Consider the following 21,143-nt stretch of genomic DNA (forward strand, 5'->3'; position numbering starts at 1 on the left):
AATCTGTATGTGGAGGTTCTGGGCTAGTGTGCTTACACGTGGTCTGCAGTTGTGAGGCTGGTTGGATGTACTGCCAAATTCTCTAAAATTACGTTGGAGGCGGCTTATGGTAGAGAAGTGAACATTTAATTATCTGTCAACAGCTCCGGTGGGCATTCCTGCAGTCAACATGCCAATTGCACACGCCCTCAAAACTTGAGACATCTGTGGCGTTGTGTGACAAAACTGCACCTTTTACATTGGCCTTTTATTTTCCCCAGCACAAAGTGCACTTGTGTAATGAGCATGCTGTTTAATTAGCTTCTTGATATACCACTCCTGTCAGGTGGATGCATTATCTTCGCAAAGGAGAAATGCTCACTAACAGGGATGTAAAACAAATTTGTTCACAAAATGAGAGAAATAAGCTTTTTGTGCGTATGGCACATTTCTGGGATCTTTTATTTCAGCTCATGAAACATGGGAACAACACTTCACATGTTGCGTTTATATTTTTGTTCAGCATACCCCTCAATAAAGACAGCGTCCTAGGGATTTCATTCAATTTACATCCATAGTGGGAAGATCTATGCTGATCACCATCAAAGCCTCCCGTTAATGAATATTAGCTCAACTAACGGAGGAGGATGGTGGGCGGACTCCGTTCAAACAGCTCAGGTTATTAGCTCTTACTAATGAAGATAGTTGATTTGGATTTCTCTGAAGTGTTTAGTCACAATATTGCTCTGCTTAACATTAACACATACAAAAATACAGCCCGTAGCGTAACCTACAACATGGGTCTAGACAACCCTCCTTAACCTTCAAACATTGACATGAGAATAAACAGAGAACATTCCATAGATACTGCTCCCTATCAACAAGTACAGAGTATTCTTGGCCGTTTGTCAAGTCTCTCTCTCGCTCTCATTATAACACAGCATTTGTATATATCCTTGCCTGACCTTTGTCTCCCTCAATCACTTACAGTATTTACTCTTTTAAAGCTCAGCCAGTAACCTCACCTAATAGGAGATGAGCGCTTCAAGAGAAGGTATTGTTTGGGGAGTTAGCTCGCTAACACCAACCCTCCTTGTAGCTAGCTCGCTAACCCTCCTTGTAGCTTGCTTGTTAACCCTCCTTGCACTCTGATTTCCACTTTGAAGATACAGCACATCCTCAGCCCCCTCACCCCCCCCCCCCCTCTCACCCCGACGCAGAGGTCTCTTTGGTAGCGCGAGAAGCCTGTGGAGGTTCTCTTTAAATCATTCTAAAGCTTTATTAATGTCATTCAGGAGGTTGACTGTGTTGCCCCACAAAGACACTCCAGCAGGAACACTGAGGTCTCAGAGGCACAACTACTAGACATGAAACACCCAGAAGAAGAAGATAATATAATTACTTATCTCGGTCAGTGAAATTGGTGCAGTAACATTAGGTGGCCACTGGCCAAGTTTTAAGCCCTATGGGACCCCTGAGGACCACAAGAGGACAACCTCTGGCTTAATGTACTGATTATTCATTTACAGTGCCTTCAGAAAGTATTCATACCCCTTGTCACACACACACACACACTGTGAAAGTGGAATTATGTTTTTAGAAATGTTTACAAAATAAGTCAAATTGAAAAGCTGAAATGTCTTAAGTCAATAAGTATTCAACCCCTTTGCAATGGCAAGCCTAAATAAAGTTCAGGAGTAAACAAGTGCTTAACAAGTCACATAGAGTACCACAGTATGTGTCATAATACCCATAAAACCTAGCAGTCAAACAGAAATGGTTCTAATTGTTTTTACACCATACATTTTTCCCACTTCAAATAAGGGCTGTGTTTCATGTAAGCTTACCCTGACCTGTTTTGATAACCATGTAAATCTATCTCGGACAAGGTGACTTTTAAAATCAATATATTTGCCTGTATTTAGGATTTGTAGTCTTGCATGATGTCTACTCTGATGCTAATTAGCATTTTCGAATTCAGCCAAATATATTGATAATAGTCATCTTGTTGGAGAGAGATTTACACGGTTATCAAAATATCACGCAAGGGTAAGCCTACACAAACCACAGCCCTTATTTGAAGTATTTCTAAAATCCCCTATGGGATAAATGAATGGTGGAAAAACGTTTGGGACCATTTCCCTGTTTGACCGCTAGATGTTATGGGTATTATGACACGTCCACTGTGGAGCTTTATAAGTTGCATGGACTCACTCTGTGTTCTTTTTTTATTGACTACCTCGTCTCTGTACCCCACACGTACAATTGTCTGTCCCTCGGTCGAGCAGTGAATTTCAAACACATTCGACAACAACGACCAGGGAGGTCACCTATTGGTAGATTAAAAATAATTTAAGCAGACATCGAATATCCCTTTGAGCATGGTGAAGTTATTACTAACACTTCAATATACCCAGTCACTAAAAAGGAAATCACTCAGGGATATCAACCTTGACGCCAATGGTGACTTTAAAACGGTTCGAGTTAATGGCTGTGACAGGAGAAACTGAGGAAGGATCAACAACATTGTAGTTACTCCACAATACTAAACTAATTGACAGAGTGAAAAGAAGGAAGCCTGTACAGAATATAAATATTCCAAAACAAGCATCCTGTTTGCAATAAGGCACTAAAGTAAAACTACAACAAAAATTGGTCTAAGAAATGAACTTCATGTCCTAAGTACAAAGCGTTATGTTTGGAGCAAATCCAACACACATTATGTTATTTACATTTACATTTAAGTCATTTAGCAGACGCTCTTATCCAGAGCGACTTACAAATTGGTGCATTCACCTTATGACCTCCAGTGGAACAGTAGTGCATCTAAATCTTTTCAGGGGGAGGGGGGGTGAGAGGGATTACTTTATCCTATCCTAGGTATTCCTTAAAGAGGTGGGGTTTCAGGTGTCTCCGGAAGGTGGTGATTGACTCCGCTGTCCTGGCGTCGTGAGGGAGTTTGTTCCACCATTGGGGGGCCAGCGCAGCGAACAGTTTTGACTGGGCTGAGCGGGAACTGTACTTCCTCAGTGGTAGGGAGGCGAGCAGGCCAGAGGTGGATGAACGCAGTGCCCTTGTTTGGGTGTAGGGCCTGATCAGAGCCTGGAGGTACTGAGGTGCCGTTCCCCTCACAGCTCCGTAGGCAAGCACCATGGTCTTGTAGCGGATGCGAGCCTCAACTGGAAGCCAGTGGAGGGAGCGGAGGAGCGGGAGTGACGTGAGAGAACTTGGGAAGGTTGAACACCAGACGGGCTGCGGCGTTCTGGATGAGTTGTAGGGGTTTAATGGCACAGGCAGGGAGCCCAGCCAACAGCGAGTTGCAGTAATCCAGACGGGAGATGACAAGTGCCTGGATTAGGACCTGCGCCGCTTCCTGTGTGAGGCAGGGTCGTACTCTGCGGATGTTGTAGAGCATGAACCTACAGGAACGGGCCACCGCCTTGATGTTAGTTGAGAACGACAGGGTGTTGTCCAGGATCACGCCAAGGTTCTTAGCGCTCTGGGAGGAGGACACAATGGAGTTGTCAACCGTGATGGCGAGATCATGGAACGGGCAGTCCTTCCCCGGGAGGAAGAGCAGCTCCGTCTTGCCGAGGTTCAGCTTGAGGTGGTGATCCGTCATCCACACGGATATGTCTGCCAGACATGCAGAGATGCGATTCGCCACCTGGTCATCAGAAGGGGGAAAGGAGAAGATTAATTGTGTGTCGTCTGCATAGCAATGATAGGAGAGACCATGTGAGGTTATGACAGAGCCAAGTGACTTGGTGTATAGCGAGAATAGGAGAGGGCCTAGAACAGAGCCCTGGGGACACCAGTGGTGAGAGCACGTGGTGTGGAGACGGATTCTCGCCACGCCACCTGGTAGGAGCGACCTGTCAGGTAGGACGCAATCCAAGCGTGGGCCGCGCCGGAGATGCCCAACTCGGAGAGGGTGGAGAGGAGGATCTGATGGTTCACAGTATCGAAGGCAGCCGATAGGTCTAGAAGGATGAGAGCAGAGGAGAGAGAGTTAGCTTTAGCAGTGCGGAGCGCCTCCGTGATACAGAGAAGAGCAGTCTCAGTTGAATGACTAGTCTTGAAACCTGACTGATTTGGATCAAGAAGGTCATTCTGAGAGAGATAGCGGGAGAGCTGGCCAAGGACGGCACGTTCAAGAGTTTTGGAGAGAAAAGAAAGAAGGGATACTGGTCTGTAGTTGTTGACATCGGAGGGATCGAAGTGTAGGTTTTTTCAGAAGGGGTGCAACTCTCGCTCTCTTGAAGACGGAAGGGACGTAGCCAGCGGTCAGGGATGAGTTGATGAGCGAGGTGAGGTAAGGGAGGAGGTCTCCGGAAATGGTCTGGAGAAGAGAGGAGGGGATAGGGTCAAGCGGGCAGGTTGTAGGGCGGCCGGCCGTCACAAGACGAGATTTCATCTGGAGAGAGAGGGGAGAAAGAGGTCAGAGCACAGGGTAGGGCAGTGTGAGCAGGACCAGCGGTGTCGTTTGACTTAGCAACGAGGATCGGATGTCGTCGACCTTCTTTTCAAAATGGTTGACGAAGTCATCTGCAGAGAGGGAGGAGGGGGAGGTGGAGGAGGATTCAGGAGGGAGGAGAAGGTTGCAAAGAGCTTCCTAGGGTTAGAGGCAGATGCTTGGAATTTAGTGTGGTAGAAAGTGGCTTTAGCAGCAGAGAGAGAAGAGGAAAATGTAGAGAGGAGGGAGTGAAAGGATGTCAGGTCCGCAGGGAGGCGAGTTTTCCTCCATTTCCGCTCGGCTGCCCGGAGCCCTGTTCTGTGAGCTCGCAATGAGTCGTCGAGCCACGGAGCGGGAGGGGAGGACCGAGCCGGCCTGGAGGATAGGGGACATAGAGAGTCAAAGGATGCAGAAAGGGAGGAGAGGAGGGTTGAGGAGGCAGAATCAGGAGATAGGTTGGAGAAGGTTTGAGCAGAGGGAAGAGATGATAGGATGGAAGAGGAGAGAGTAGCGGGGGAGAGAGAGCGAAGGTTGGGACGGCGCGATACCATCCGAGTAGGGGCAGTGTGGGAAGTGTTGGATGAGAGCGAGAGGGAAAAGGATACAAGGTAGTGGTCGGAGACTTGGAGGGGAGTTGCAACGAGGTTAGTGGAAGAACAGCATCTAGTAAAGATGAGGTCGAGCGTATTTCCTGCCTTGTGAGTAGGGGGGAAGGTGAGAGGGTGAGGTCAAAAGAGGAGAGGAGTGGAAAGAAGGAGGCAGAGAGGAATGAGTCAAAGGTAGGCGTGGGGAGGTTAAAGTCGCCCAGAACTGTGAGAGGTGAGCCGTCCTCAGGAAAGGAGCTTATCAAGGCATCAAGCTCATTGATGAACTCTCCGAGGGAACCTGGAGGGCGATAAATGATAAGGATGTTAAGCTTGAAAGGGCTGGTAACTGTGACAGCATGGAATTCAAAGGAGGCGATAGACAGATGGGTAAGGGGAGAAAGAGAGAATGACCACTTGGGAGAGATGAGGATCCCGGTGCCACCACCCCGCTGACCAGAAGCTCTCGGGTGTGCGAGAACACGTGGGCAGACGAAGAGAGAGCAGTAGGAGTAGCAGTGTTGTCTGTGGTGATCCATGTTTCCGTCAGTGCCAAGAAGTCGAGGGACTGGAGGGAGACATAGGCGGAGATGAACTCTGCCTTGTTGGCCGCAGATCGGCAGTTCCAGAGGCTACCGGAGACCTGGAACTCCACGTGGGTCGTGCGCGCTGGGACCACCAGATTAGGGTGGCCGCGGCCACGCGGTGTGGAGCGTTTGTATGGTCTGTGCAGAGAGGAGAGAACAGGGATAGACAGACACATAGTTGACAGGCTACACAAGAGGCTACGCTAATGCAAAGGAGATTGGAATGACAAGTGGACTACACGTCACGAGTGTTCAGAGAGTTAAGCTTACGTAGCAAGAATCTTATTGACTAAAATGATTAAAATGATACAGTACTGCTGAAGTAGGCTAGCTGGCAGAGGCTGCGTTGTTGACTAAGTAGGCTAGTTGGCATTGGCTGCGTTGTTGACACTACACTAATCAAGTCGTTCCGTTGAGTGTAATAGTTTCTACTGTGCTGCTATTCGGGGCTAGCTGGCTAGCTAGCAGTGATGATTTCGTTACGTTGCGTTGAAAGAACGACAATAGCTGGCTAGTTAACCTAGGAAATCGCTCTAGACTACACAATTATCTTTGATACAAAGACGGCTATGTAGCTAGCTATGTAGCTAGCTACGATCAAACAAATCAAGCCGTTGTACTGTAATGAAATGAAATGAAAAATGTGATACTACCTGTGGAGCGAAGCGAAATGCGACCGGATTGTTGAGTGCAGAAGTTCTGTTCGGTAGACGTTGGCTAGCTGTTGGCTAGCTAGCAGAGTCTCCTATGTTAAGGACGACATAAAACTACACACTCTAAACTACACAATTATCTTGGGTACGAAGACAGCAAAGACAACTATGTAGCTAGCTAACACTACACTAATCAAGTCGTTCAGTTGAGTGTAATAGTTGTGCTGCTAATCGGTAGACGGTGGACTAGCTAACGGTGGACGTTAGCTAGCTGGCTAGCTGCAGGGCAGTGTAGACTGCGTTAGGACGACGAAATACGATAATTACGCAATTATCTATGATACAAAGACGGCTGTGTAGCTAGCTAAGAAGGAATTGCTAAGATTAGACAAATCAAACCGTTGTACTATAATGAAATGTAATACTACCTGCGGACCGAGTGCAGATGCGAGTGCAGATGTGACCGCATACTCCTCCCCTTTTTGTTATGGGCGTGCTTGTCATCGGCAAAGTCTATGACTGTTTTTATGATAAAAATAAACGGAATGGAGCTAAGCACTGGCACAATCCTATAGGAAAACCTGGTTCAGTCTGGAGTTGCTTATCAAGATGACATTGACTGTTCCCGAGTGGCCTAGTTACAGTTGACATAAAATTGGTTTGAAAATCTATGGCAAAACATGAAAATGGCTGTCTAGCAATGATCAACAACCAACTTCACAGAGCTTAAAGAATTGTTAAAGAATGTGTAAATGTTGTACAATCCAGGTGTGCAAAGCTCTTAAAGGCTTACCAAGAAAGTTTCACAGCTGTAATCACTGCCAAAGGAGATTCTAACATGTATTGACTTAGGGGTGTGAATACTTATGTAAACGAGAGATTTCCGTATTTAATTTTCAATACAATTGCTAATATTTCAGTCTGTAACAACAAAATATGGAATAGGTCTGAATACTTTCTGAAGGCACTGTATATTCTATGTTAATTATTCCTTTACTGCCTGAATAAGAGCAATACGAGAGTGCCTTAACAGCAGCAGCAGTGATCTGGCAAATGGAATAATCTGGTATTAATGTGATTGGAGTTGTAGCGTGGCAGTCGTCCCTGACAACATCCCTGAGCCATCACATTACCTCTGTGAAGATTAGTTACTATAAGGGGGAAGACTCGCCATGTTGAGGTTGTCCCTCAAACGTCATCCTACTAAGAGCAGAATGTAGATGTGGATGTGCTCAGAGTTTCCAGGTCTGTAACTCGGTTAGGTCAAACTCCTGGTCCTATGTATAACCCACCCGAGTGTGACCCAGAAGTAAAACCCTGTGAGTAGGGAGTAAACAGGAAGTGAACTCACCCTCTCCTCCTCCTCCCGGAGGTCGGGCATGGTACTGATGCAGAGCGTTACTGCGGTGATGGCCACAAACACCACCGACAAGAAGGCAAAGATCTTTCCAGGTAGTCCAGATTGAGGGTTCTCCACCATGTCGTGCAGCCTGCGCATACACCCCGCCATGCGGCTCTCCTCCTCCTCCCCCCCTCCCTCCCCGACGTGCCCCTGCCCATCCTCACAGCTCTGGGGGGTCAGGGTTGTGGTGAGCTCTGCCTCCTCCATCCTCAGCTGCTCCTTGAGCTCCTCCTGCCTGATGCGTAGCTTTCGGAGGCAGCACCACTCCAGCCTGGTGTCCTCCACGCCCCAGTAGACCAGCTCCTCCTGGAAGGACAGGGCACACATCTCCCTCAGCAGCCGCAGCCGCCCTGCCGCTAGGAACGTCACGATGGTGCGGAACGCAGATGGGCTGCGGTCAAAGAAGTACTCCTGGCACCCGTCGTCGTAGTCATCACACACCTCCATGATCTCGTCCAATGAGCTACAGCCCCTCAGCCGGCCCAGCCGCGTCAGAGGGAACTCCTCCAGAACGGACCAGGGGATACGGTACCTGGTGAGAGGAAAACACACAATGTTACCGCTGCACAATGACTTTGCACAATAGTCACTGAAATACTCTTCAAATACTCTATAATGCTCTTGAGCAGCAGCAAGACCAATGCCTGGATTATTTGCCTTTTAAATCTTGCACCTAAAGACTTCTGATTATGGACTATTGATTATTGAGATGAACACAGCAACTCTTGGTATTGTACCTGATCCCGCCCACGTTGATGACGGCTGATAGGTCGTTCTCCTCCTGCCCCTCATTGGGCCTCCGCAGCAGCCGTTGCCGCTTGAAGAACACACCCTTCTTAGTGACCACCTCCTTCTGGTTCTCAATGGGGAAGTGGAAGGGCGTGAACTCTTTCTCCGTGCTGCCCGCTAGGAAGGCCACCTCCTGGTACATCCCTGCTGCTCCTCTGGGGGACCCAGGGGGTCCTGGTCGGGAGGCGATGGGTGGGGAGTGGGGGGGGGGGTTCACTGACCGACTGGGTTGGCAGGGACCTCACCCATCCAGGAGCAGGGTTGGGCTCTATGGAAACAAAGCAGATGAAAGAAAGTTTAGACATAGAAATGACTTCCACTGGTTTATTGGGACGGATTACTTCAGAATCTCAGGATGAACCAGATACAAGTCACTCTTCAGGCTCCTTTTGTCCCTCTTTCTCTCGTCACACCAACAAGTTTTGCATCAGCAGGAACCCCGATGCAGAGAGAGGAATTCGTTAAGTTGTTGTGGTATTTAACGCATCGCTGAGGGCCTAAATGAGATGTTTCTCTTTAAAGGATTGTTTATCAAGGTTCACTAAATTAAAATAAATACAGAGCAATTAGCTGTGGAATGTCGACAATGAAAAGAACAAACTGTTTGGATATACTTGGTAAAACTTCCCGTGATTAATCTTTCACGGGCCATTGACTTTGTTTATGACAACAGAAAAAGTGCAATTAATTCTGCAGCAATAATATCTTGCTTTAATCTTCTTATTCCAACATAGATTTTTATATCAGTATAACCACAGCTTCAGCTGATGAAACAAACTCCTAAAATGTGGCACTTTCCAATGGCACCTTCCAGTCTTACGACTGACAGAATGCAGCTCTGCGTAGCGAAGGTTAAATGATTCATACAAAGCCAAATTAGATCACAGTGAACTACTGTCAGCCACAAAACTCCTCTTCATGATGCAGCATCACACTAAAACTTTAATCAGTTTCGTTCACGAGAATGTTCTTGAACCTCAAAACAGGACACATTGTGACTGTTGGTGAATAAGAGGAAAACTTTACAAACTCTTCCAAAATCTTTTGAGAAACTCATATATACATATATATACACACACACACACCGTACAGTTGAAGTCAGAAGTTTACATACACCTTAGCCAAACACATTTAAACTCAGTTTCACAATTCCTGACATTTAATCCTAGTAAAAAATCACTGTTTTAGGTCAGTTAGGATCACCACTTTATTTTAAGAAGGTGAAATGTCAGAATAATAGTAGAGAGAATGACTTATTTCAGGTTATATTTCTTTCATCATATTCCCAGTGGGTCAGAAGTTTACATACACTCAATTAGTATTTGGTAGCATTGCCTTTAAATTGTTTAACTTGGGTCAAACGTTTTGGGTAGCCTTCCACAATAAGTTGGGTGAACTTGGCCCATTCCTCCTGACAAAGCTGTAAGCTGTGTAATTGAGTCAGGTTTGTAGGCCTCCTTGCTCGCACACGCTTTTTCAGTTCTGCCCACAAATGTTCTATTGGATTGAGGTCAGGGCTTTGTGAAGGCCACTCCAATACCTTGACTTTGTTGTCCTTAAGCCATTTTGCCACAACTTTAGAAGTATGCTTGGGGTCATTGTCCTTTTTTTTTTTTTCATTGCCTACGGAGCTGTGAGGGGAACGGCACCTCAGTACCTCCAGGCTCTGATCAGGCCCTACACCCAAACAAGGGCACTGCGTTCATCCACCTCTGGCCTGCTCGCCTCCCTACCACTGAGGAAGTACAGTTCCCGCGCAGCCCAGTCAAAACTGTTCGCTGCTCTGGCCCCCCAATGGTGGAACAAACTCCCTCACGACGCCAGGACAGCGGAGTCAATCACCACCTTCCGGAGACACCTGAAACCCCACCTCTTTCAGGAATACCTAGGATAGGATAAAGTAATCCTTCTCACCCCCTTAAAAGATTTAGATGCACTATTGTAAAGTGGCTGTTCCACTGGATGTCTTAAGGTGAACGCACCAATTTGTAAGTCGCTCTGGATAAGAGCGTCTGCTAAATGACTTAAATGTAAATGTAAAATTGTCCATTTGGAAGATCTATTAGCGACCCATTAACTTCCTGACTGATGTCTTGAGATGTTGCTTCAATATATCCACATAATTTTCCTGCCTCATGTTGCCATCTATTTTGTGAAGTGCACCAGTCCCACCTGCAGCAAAACACCCCCACATCACGATGCTGCCACCCCCGTGCTTCACGGTTGGGATGGTGTTCTTCGGCTTGCAAGCCTCCCCCTTTTCCCTCCAAACATAACGATGGTCATTATGGCCAAACAGTTCTATTTTTGTTTCATCAGACCAGAGGACATTTATACAAAAAGTACGACCGTTGTCCCTATGTGCAGTTGCAAACCTTATTCTGGCTTTTTTATGGTGGTTTTGGAGCAGTGGCTTCTTCCTTGCTGAGCGGCCTTTCAGGTTATGCCGATATTAGGACTCGTTTTACTGTGTACCTGTTTCCTTCAGCATCTTCACAAGGTCTTTTGCTGTTGTTCTGGGATTGATTTGCACTTTTCGCACCAAAGTACGTTCATCTCTAGGAGACAGAACTCCTCTCCTTCCTGAGCGGTATGACGTCTGCGTGGTCCCATGGTGCTTATACTTGCGTACTATTGTCTGTACAGATGAACATGGTGCCTTCAGGCGTTTGAAAATTGCTCCCAAGGATGAACCAGACTTGTGGAGGTCTACCATTTTTCTGAGGTCTTTCTTTTGATTGTCCCGTGATGTCAAGCAAAGAAGCACTGAGTTTGAAGGTAGGCCTTGAAATACATCCACAGGTGCACCTCCAATTGACTCAAATTATGTCAATTCGCCTATCAGAAGCTTCTAAAGCTATGATATATATATATATATACATATACATACACACACACACACACATACATACATACATTACCGTTCAAAAGTTTGGGGTCACTTTGAAATGTCCTTGTTTTTTTTTTTGGCCATTAAAATAACGTCAAATTGATCAGAAATACAGTGTACGCAAATTAGCTCTAACCAGAATAGAAAGAGGACTGGGAGGCACAGGTGCACAACTGAGAAGAAGTGCATTCAAGTTTGAGAAACAGATGCCTCACAAGTCCTCAACTGGCAAGACCGTTAGAAAAGCATTCCAGGTGAAGCTGGTTGAGAGAATGCCAAGAGTGTGCAAAGCTGTCATCAAGGCAAAGGGTGGCTTTTGACTGGTAGTGTGTGTTTGTGTATGTGTGTATATAGTCCTCAACTGGCAGCTTCATTAAATAGTACTCGCAAACACCAGTCTCAACATCAACAGTGAAGAGGCGACTCTGGGATGCTGGCCTTCTTCTGTCCAGGTTCTATGTTCTTTTGCCCATCTTAATATTTATTTTTATTGGCCAGTCTGAGATATTGCTTTTTCTTTGCAACTTTGCCTAAAAGGCCAACATCCCGGAGTCGCCTCTTCACTGTTGATGTTGAGACTGGTGTTTTGCGGGTAATATTTAATTAAGCTGCCAGTCTAATATCCATTGCTCATGTTTCTAGGCCAAAGCAAGTCTCTCCTTATTGGGGTCCTTTTGTCGTGGTTTCTTTGCAGCAATTCGACCATGAATGCCTGATTCACGCAGTCTCTGAACAGTTAATGTTGAAATGTGTCTGCAACTTGAACTCTGAAGCATTTATTTGGGCTGCAATTTCTGTGGATGGTAACTCTAATGAACTTATCCTCTGCAGCAGAGGTAACTCTGGTTCTTCCTTTCCTGTGGCGGTCCTCATGAGAGACAGTTTCATCATAGCGCTTTATGGTTTTTGAGACTGCACTTGAAGAAACTTTCAAAAGTTCTTGAAACTTTCCGGATTACCTGACCTTCATGTCTTCAAGTAATGATGGACTGTCGTTTTTCTTTGCTTATTTGAGCTGTTCTTGCCATAATATGGACTTGGTCTTTTACCTTCTGTATACCACCCTACCTTGTCACAACACAAATGATTGGCTAAAACGCATTAAGAAATGAACTTTTAACAAGGCACACCTGTTCATTTAAATGCATTCCAGGGGACTACCTCACGAAGCTGGTTGAGAGAACGCCAAGAGCGTGCAAATCTGCCATCAAGGCAAAAGGTGGCTACTTTGAAGAATCTCAAATATAACATATATTTTAATTTGTTTAACACTTTTTTTGGTCACTACATGATTCCATATGTATAATTCCATACTTCACTATTGTTCTACAATGTAAAAAAAAAGTCAGTCCCTTCTCCAGCAACTGAAGTAGAGCGTTGAATGGCAAAGATGACAACCTAACGAGCTAGGGACAAGACTACAAACAGAGAATGATTTGACCTGGACACAATTTACTGCTGTGACAGGACAGACAGAAAGACAGAGGTGCATGGACTGAGAGACAGGGAGAAAGGGAGAGAGAGAGAAACAGAGAGGGAGAGAAACAGAGAGAAAGACAGACACAGTGACAGCATGAGAGAATATATGTATTAATGCTGTAATGTGTATGCATGAAAGACAACTGCTGATTTAGAAAGTCCAGAAGAAAACAAGGTTGGGCCAGGAGTATCCATCACCTGCTGATTAAACACAGTGAAACGTGTCAGTGCGCTCCAGTGCCTGGGTGGATTGGCTCAGTAACGCTCCTTTCACACGTACTGATGGGACAACCGAGGGGAAAATAAGCTCCAGATAAAATGTCACATCTTCTGCTGAAGCCTTGTGTGTTCTAATGTATTTACCACATGCTCTTTGTTTTATTTTACAATGGGCAGAAGGGGCACAACAATGGGAATGGATCCAGGGTCAAGTGCAGATAATTGAGTGTGTTTGTCCAGAGTTGGGTAGGTTACTTTCTAATTCGATACATTTACTCGTTACCTGTCATCATAGTGGTCTCTGACTTGTGGTCAGACTCGCTCATGTGGAACAAACTTCCATTTACGCCTTTTTTCAATGCTGAATTGAATATCATTGACAAAACAGGTATTTTTGCAAACATCATTTCTGAATTTAAAAGCAATCCAAGAAGTAATACTCTAGTTTTTCAAAAGTATCTGTAATCTGCTTACAATATTTTTCCGGGTAACTTAACTGATTACAATGAGTTTTTTTGTAATCAGATTACATGTAACTACATGTAATCAGTTACTTACTCCCAACCCTGCATATGTCAATAGATTTGCAACATACAAGCAGATGGATAAAAGTATTCTGTGTAGTGTACACAAATGTCATTGGTTAGCAATGTCAGTCAAACTGGCCCCTCTCTCTCTCTCTCTCTCTCTGGGGGCTCAGAAAATGACAGGTCCATAAATGCACAGAACACCACCCTGAGAGGAGGTGGTTATGGACCGTAACATAACACCCAGGAGACCTAAAGACCATACATTGTCGTCATTTACAGGTATAACAGCTTAAATTTGATCACTCTTACTGCTGACAATTTTCCTGCACTGCATGAAATACAGATTAACTCAGTGATTTACATAAATTAACTGAAAACTTGCACTAACACACGGTTATATTAACAGAGTTGCACTTTTCATGTAGCCTACTTTTGTCCAGCTAATAGCCTAACCACCAATCAAGCAACAGTATGGACTAAAGTTAAAATGCTGTTGCTGCAGGATTATTTAGCAACAACAATATTGGTCAAATTAAGACCCTACATCTTTATAATGGACCATGTATTCATACATATAGGACCTTTGACTAGTAGTCGACATAATAATGAATGCTGAGACAGTAGCCTGGTCCCAGATCCGTTTGGGCCGTCTTGCTAGTTAGACAGATCATCAATCTGAGGGTAGTACAATGCTTGGTCCTACATGCAGGACTACTGACAGATGTAAAACACAAGTTAGTCCTCTGTGACTTTGCACTGGTGGCAAGCTATAAGTAGCCTCACTCAGGTAGTGCTCACCAGTTGTGACCGCTGGAGGGACTACACCATCCTTCTCAAAAAGGAGTCCCGTGTCGTCTCTGTAGTAAGATATTGTATCATAGCAACATGTCTACTCTACATATCCTGCCATACTAGAGTAATTTGGGCTTCCAACTTAATCTGTGATAGTGTCTGTAACAGTGCTCTGATGGTTTGGGGAAGATGCCAATATCCATATTTGAAGGACTAAACGTTTATCTGCAGAGATAACAGAGAGCTGCTGTGCTGCTCTTTCAGCCATGGCTGTTCTAACATTGTGGAATTGGTTATTTCCTTCTTAGTGCTGCTGGTGTTTGACTGAACTACTGAAACATGGAAGCATAGTCCTGCTTCACTAACCACTTTCACAAATTCACATTTACCATAAGCATTCTGAAAGCCCAAGATGGGGTAATGAAAATGACAAAACCAAAAATCCATTCTAATGAATTCACTTCAAATAGAAGTTTTCAGGTTATAAAACGTATTTTCTAAAGTCCATCTCCTGCCCCGGGGGGTTATAGAAAAGAGTTTGTGTCACTCATTTCCTTGGATGCATGATAATTGTGACCTATTTAGGCAGCCCTGAAGGGTGCATTCGTAAATTCACTCTGGCTATCTACTCTGATTTCATAGCACTCTCGTCTGAGTGTGCCAGAGCGCAGAATAACTGATGAATTTATGAACGCTCAACACCCGTTGAATATGGCCTGTGTCAGCAAATGTCGGCAAAAAAGCATAATTAAATTGTTGTCAGCAGCACAGTTACAGTCCCCAACGCTCTGGAGAACATGAAAACAGCCTAACCAGCTCTGTTAGGATGAGTAAAATGGTCAGAGTGAAGTGTTCTCTCATTTGTGTCTGGAAGTAGCTAGCAAGCTAGCCTACATTAGGCAGTTAGCGTGGGTGCTTGACTACTGTTGTGAGGTCAGAACTCTCGGATCAACCCTACTCCTCTGCCAGGGCGTCCAGTGTGCGCTCTGAACGCCCCTATCAAATAACATTTTATTGGTCACATACACATGGTTAGCAGACGTTAATGTGAGTGTAGCAAAATGCTTGTGCTTCTAGTTTCGACAGTGCAGTAATATCTAACAAGTAATATAACAATTTCCCAACAACTACCTAATAAACACAAATCTAAAGGTGTGAATGGGAATATGTACATATAAATATATGGATGAGCGATGGCCGTGCGGCATAGGCAAGGTACAACAGATGGTATAAAATACAGTATATACATGTGATATGTGTCACGTTCGTCGTATTGATGAGACCAAGGCGCAGCTTGATTTGAATACATTCTTCTTTATTACGAAGAACACTAATCATAACGAGTGCTAACATGCAACTACACATAGACAATAACGCACAAAACCAAAATGGAAAATGGCAACCTAAATAGGATCCCCAATCAGAGACAACGATAAACAGCTGTCTCTGAATGGGAACCAATTCAGGCCACCATAGACCTAAATTTACCTAGACAATACCAAAACCCCATTGATATACAAAAAACCCTAGACAAGACTAAAACACACATACCACCCTCGTCACATCCTGACCTAACCAAAATAATAAAGAAAACAAAGATAACTAAGGTCAGGGCGTGACAATATGAGTAATGTAAGATATGTAAACATTATTAAAGTGGCATTATCTAAAGTGGCATTGTTTAAAGTGACTAGTGATCCATTTATTAAAGTGGCCAGTGATTGGGTCTCAATGTAGGCAGCAGCGTCTCTGAGTTAGTGATTGCTGTTTAGCAGTCTGATGGCCTTGAGATAGAAGCTGTTTTTCAGTCTCTCAGTCCCAGCTTTAATGCACGTGTACTGACCTTGCCTTCTGGATGGTAGTGCTTGATGTCCTTGATGTCCTTGATGATCTTTTCGGCCTTCCTGTGACATTGGGTGCTATAGGTGTCATGGAGGGCAGGTAGTTTGCCCCCAGTGATGCGTTGTGCAGACCACACCACCCTCTGGAGAGCCTTGCGGTTGAGGGCGGTGCAGTTGCCTTACCAGGTTGTGATACAGCCCGACAGGATGCTCTCGATTGTGCATCTGTAAATGTTTGCCAGGGTTCTGGGTGACAAGCCACATTTCTTCAGCCTCCTGAGGTTGAAGAGGCGCTGTTCCGCCTTCTTCACCACACTGTCTATGTGGGTGTACCATTTTGGTTTGTCTGTGATGTGTACACCGAAGAACTTAAAACTTTCCACCTTCTCCACTGCTGTCCCTTCGATGTGGATAGGGGGGTGCTCCCTCTGCTGTTTCCTGAAATCCACAATCTTCTCCTTTGTTTTGTTGACATTGAATGAGAGGTTGTTTTCCTGACACCACACTCTGAGTGCCCTCACCTCCTCCCTGTCTCGTCGTTGTTGGTAATCAATCACACTACTGTTGTGTCATCTGCAAACTTGATGATTGAGGCATGCATGGCCACGCAGTCGAGGGTCAACAGAGAGTACAGGGGGGGGCTGAGCACATACCCTTGTGGGGCCCCAGTGTTGAGGGTCAGCGAAGTGGAGATGTTGTTTCCTACCTTCACCACCTGGGGGCAGGATGTCAGAATGTCCAGGACCCAATTGCACAGGGCGGAGTTGAGACCCAGGGCCTCCGGCTTGATGACGAGCTTGGAGAATACCATGGTGTAGAATGCTGAGCTGTAGTCAATGAACAGCATTCTTACATAAGTATTCCTCTTGTCCAGATGGGATAGGGCAGTGTGCAGGCGATTGCATCATCTGTGGACCTGTTGTGGCAGTGTGCAAACTGAAGTGGGTCTAGGATGGCCGGTAAGGTGGAGGTTATATGTTCCTTGACTAGTCTCTCAAAGCACTTCATGATGACAGAAGTGAGTGCTATGGGGCGGTAGTAATTTAGTTCAATTATCTTTGCCTTCTTGGGTACAGGAACAATGGTGGCCATATTGAAGCATGTGGGGACAGCATACTGGGATAGGGAGCGATTGAATGTCTGTAAACACACCAGCCAGCTGGTCTGCGCATGCTCTGAAGACGCGGCTAGGGTGCTGTCTGGGCCAGCAGCCTTGCGAGAGTTAACACGTTTAAATGTTTTACTCACATTGGCCACGAAGAAGGGGGAGGGGGCGAGGTCAGTGGCACTGTATTATCCTCAAAGCAAGTGTTTAGTTTGTCTGGAAGCGTGACGTCGGTGTCCTTGACATGGCTGGTTTTCTTTTTGTAGTCCGTGATTTCCTGTAGACCCTGCCACATACGTCTCGTGTCTGAGCCATTGAATTGCGACTCCACCTTGTCCCTGTACCAGTATTTCGCTTGTTTGATTGCCTTGCGATGGGAATAACTACACTGTTTATATTCAGCCATATTCCCAGACCTCTTTCCATGGTTAAATGTGGTGGTTCGCACTTTCAGTTTTGTGCGAATGCCGCCATCCATCCACGGTTTCTTGTTAGGGTTAGGTTTTAATAGTCACAGTGGGTACAACATCTCCAATGCACTTCTTTGTAAACTCACTCACTGAGTCAGTGGATAGATTTATGTTGTTATCTGAGGCTGACTGGAACATATCCCAGTCTGCGTGATCAAAACAATCTTGAAGCGTGGATTCCGATTGGTCAGACCAGCGTTGAATGGTTCTAGTCACTGGTACATTCTGTTTGAATTTCTGCCTATAAGACGATCGGAGCAAGATGGTGTCGTGGTCGGATTTGCCCAAGGGAGGGCAGGGGAGGGTTTTGTATTAGAGGTCGACCAATTCAACATGGCCGATTTCAAGTTTTCACAACAATCGGTAATTGGCATTTTTGGCCGCCGATTTTGGCCGATTACATTGCACTCCATGGGGAGACTGCGTGGCAGGCTCACCACCTGTTAAGCGAGTGCAGCAAGGAGCCAAGATAAGTTGCTAGCTAGCATTAAACATATCTTATAAAAAACAATCAATCTTAACATAATCACTAGTTAACTACACATGGTTGATGATATTACTAGTTTAACTAGCTTGTCCTGCGTTGCAAATAATCAATGCATTGCCTGTTAATTTATCATCGAATCACAGCCTACTTCGCCAAACGGGTGATGATTTAACAAGCGCATTCGTGAAAAAAGCACTCTCATTGCACCAATGTACCTAACCATAAACATCAATGCCTTTCTTAAAATCAATACACAAGTATATTTTTTTAAACCTGCATATTTAGTTAAAAGAAATTCATGTTAGCAGGCAATATTAACTAGGGAAATTGTGTCACTTCTCTTGCGTTCTGTGCAAGCAGAGTCAGGGTATATACAGCAGTTTGGCCACCTGGCTTGTGGCGAACTGTGTGAAGACAATTTCTTCCTAACAAAGACCGTAATTAATTTGCCAGAATTGTAAATAATTATGACATAACATTGAAGGTTGTGCAATGTAACAGCAATATTTAGACTTATAGATGCCACCCGTTCGATAAAAACCTGAACGGTTCCGTATTTCACTGAAAGAATCAAATGTTTTGTTTCGAAATTATAGTTTCCGGATTTGATAATATTAATGACCTAAGGCTCGTATTTCTGTGTGTTCATTATATTATAATTTATAATATTATTTATTATATTATAATTAATTATTGATATTTGATAGAGCATTCTGACTGAGCAGTGGTAGGCTGCAGCAGGCTCGTAAGCATTCATTCAAACAGCACTTTCCTGCGTTTGCCAGCAGCTCTTCGCAGTGCTTGAAGCACAGCGCTGTTCATGACTTCAAGTCTATCAACTCCTGAGATTAGGCTGGCAATACTATAGTGCCTATATGAACATCCAATATTTAAAGGTATATGAAATACAAATGGTATAGAGAGAAATAGTCCTATAATTCCTATAATAACTACAACCTAAAACTTCTTAACTGGGAATATTGAAGACTCACGTTAAAAGGGACCACCAGTTTTCATATGTTCTCATGTTCTGAGCAAGGAACTTAAGCGTTAGCTTTTTTTACATGGCACATATTGCAGTTTTACTTTCTTCTCCAACACTGTGTTTTTGTATTATTTAAACCAAATTGAACATGTTTCATTATTTATTTGAGACTAAATGTATTTGTATTTATTTATTATATTAAGTGTAGTTATATTAAGTGTTCATTCAGTATTGTTGTAATTGTCATTATTACAAATATATATATAAAAATCGTCCGATTAATCGGTATCGGCGTTGAAAAATCATACTCGGTCGACCTCTACTTTGTATGCATTGCGGAAGTTAGAGTAACAGTGATCGAGTGTATTACACCTGCGCATAGTGCAATCTATATGCTGATAGAATTTAGGTAGCTTTGTTCTCAAGTTTGCTTTGTTAAAATCCTCAGCTACAGTAAATGCAGCCTCAGGATATATGGTTTCCAGTTTACATAGAGTCCAGTGAAGTTCCTTGAGGGCCGTCTTGGTGTCTGCTTGAGGGGGAATGTACACCGGTGGGAATAACTGACGAGAATTCTCTTGGGAGATAATATGGCTGGCATTTGATTGTAAGGAATTCTAGGGCGGGTGAGTAAAGGACTTGTGTTCCTGTATGTTGTTATGATTACACCATGAGTGATTAATTATGAAGCATACACCCCCGCCCTTCCTCTTCCCAGAGAGGAGTTTATCTCTGTCGGCGCGATGCATGGAGAAGCCCGGTGGCTGAACCGATTCCGACAACATATCCAGAGAGAGCCATGTTTCCGTGAAACAGAGAATGTTACAATCTCTAATTTCTCTCTGGAAGGCAACCCTTGCTCGAATTTCATCTACCTTGTTGTCAAGAGACTGGACATTGGCGAGTAGTATACTCGGGAGCGGTGGGCGATGTGCACGTCTACGGAGCCTGACCAGGAGGCCGCTCCGTCTGCCCCTTCTGCGGAGCCGTTGTTTTCGGTCGGCTTCTGGGATTAGGTCCATTGTCCTGGGTTGTGGTCCAAACAGAGGATCCGCTTCGGGAAAGTCGCATTCCTGGTCGTAATATTGGTAAGTTGACGTCGCTCTTATATCTAATAGTTCTTCCCAGCTGTATGTAATAAGACTTAAGATTTCCTGGGGTAACAGTAAGAATTAATACATAAATAAATCAAATACTGCATAGTTTCCTAAGGACTCGAAGCGAGGCGACCATCTCTGTCGGCGCCATCTTTCAATCCTAGAGCTAAAGGCTCTGAATTTAAGAATGGACATTCTGACAACGCTCTGAATTTACGAATGCCTAGAGCGCACTATAGCACTCCTTGATTGAATTTATGAACACACCATTAATAAAAGCAATTATAAACTGCACCAGGTGAAAGTAGATATTCAAAAATGAGCTGTGAGCTATCTAGTGGACCAATACTCAGATGATCTATTGAAACAGAAAGGAATGGAATCTTAGTAGTCGGGTAGTTTTGTTATTAAAAATGCAATACTTTGTTCATTTGCAACGGGCTTTAGAGAGAATGCAAGGTACAGTATCAGATAAATAACCTCAAGGTAAAGACTTAGAGTCGCTGTTTGATGCACAGTAGAGCACTGGTTTCTGTACAGGCACCGGTATGAGAAGTCCATCAACAATAACACTTTTAGGCAAGTCTCTCTATTTTTCCACACATTTGCATCTTTACACAACCACACGAAACAGTGGTTGTTTTTCTATTGGTAGAATGTGATGTATGAAATGTAGGTGGTCTATAGTGGCTGTATCATGTAGTTTATAGGTGGACATCATCGCTGCACTAAGACTAATTTCCCCCTTGAGGGCAATAAAGTTGATCGTGCCGATAGCATCGGCCTTGAAGGTAATCA

The 21,143-nt window shown here is 44.5% G+C and overlaps 1 protein-coding gene across 1 annotated transcript in view; it reads right to left on the minus strand.

Annotated features, from left to right (window-relative positions):
- Positions 1-21,143, minus strand: part of LOC115128515 (potassium voltage-gated channel subfamily G member 2-like) — a 35,856-nt gene that overhangs the window by 13,151 nt on the left and 1,562 nt on the right. Inside the window, exons 2-3 of the mRNA XM_029658409.2 lie at positions 8,399-8,718; positions 7,611-8,193 (exon numbers count right to left, since the gene is read on the minus strand). Of these exons, the coding sequence (XP_029514269.1) occupies positions 7,611-8,193; positions 8,399-8,592 (777 nt within the window). The 5' untranslated portion in view covers positions 8,593-8,718. The remainder of the gene's footprint in view (positions 1-7,610; positions 8,194-8,398; positions 8,719-21,143) is intronic.

The sequence above is a fragment of the Oncorhynchus nerka genome, linkage group LG4 (genome assembly GCF_034236695.1).
Source record: "Oncorhynchus nerka isolate Pitt River linkage group LG4, Oner_Uvic_2.0, whole genome shotgun sequence".
NCBI lineage: Eukaryota > Metazoa > Chordata > Actinopteri > Salmoniformes > Salmonidae > Oncorhynchus > Oncorhynchus nerka.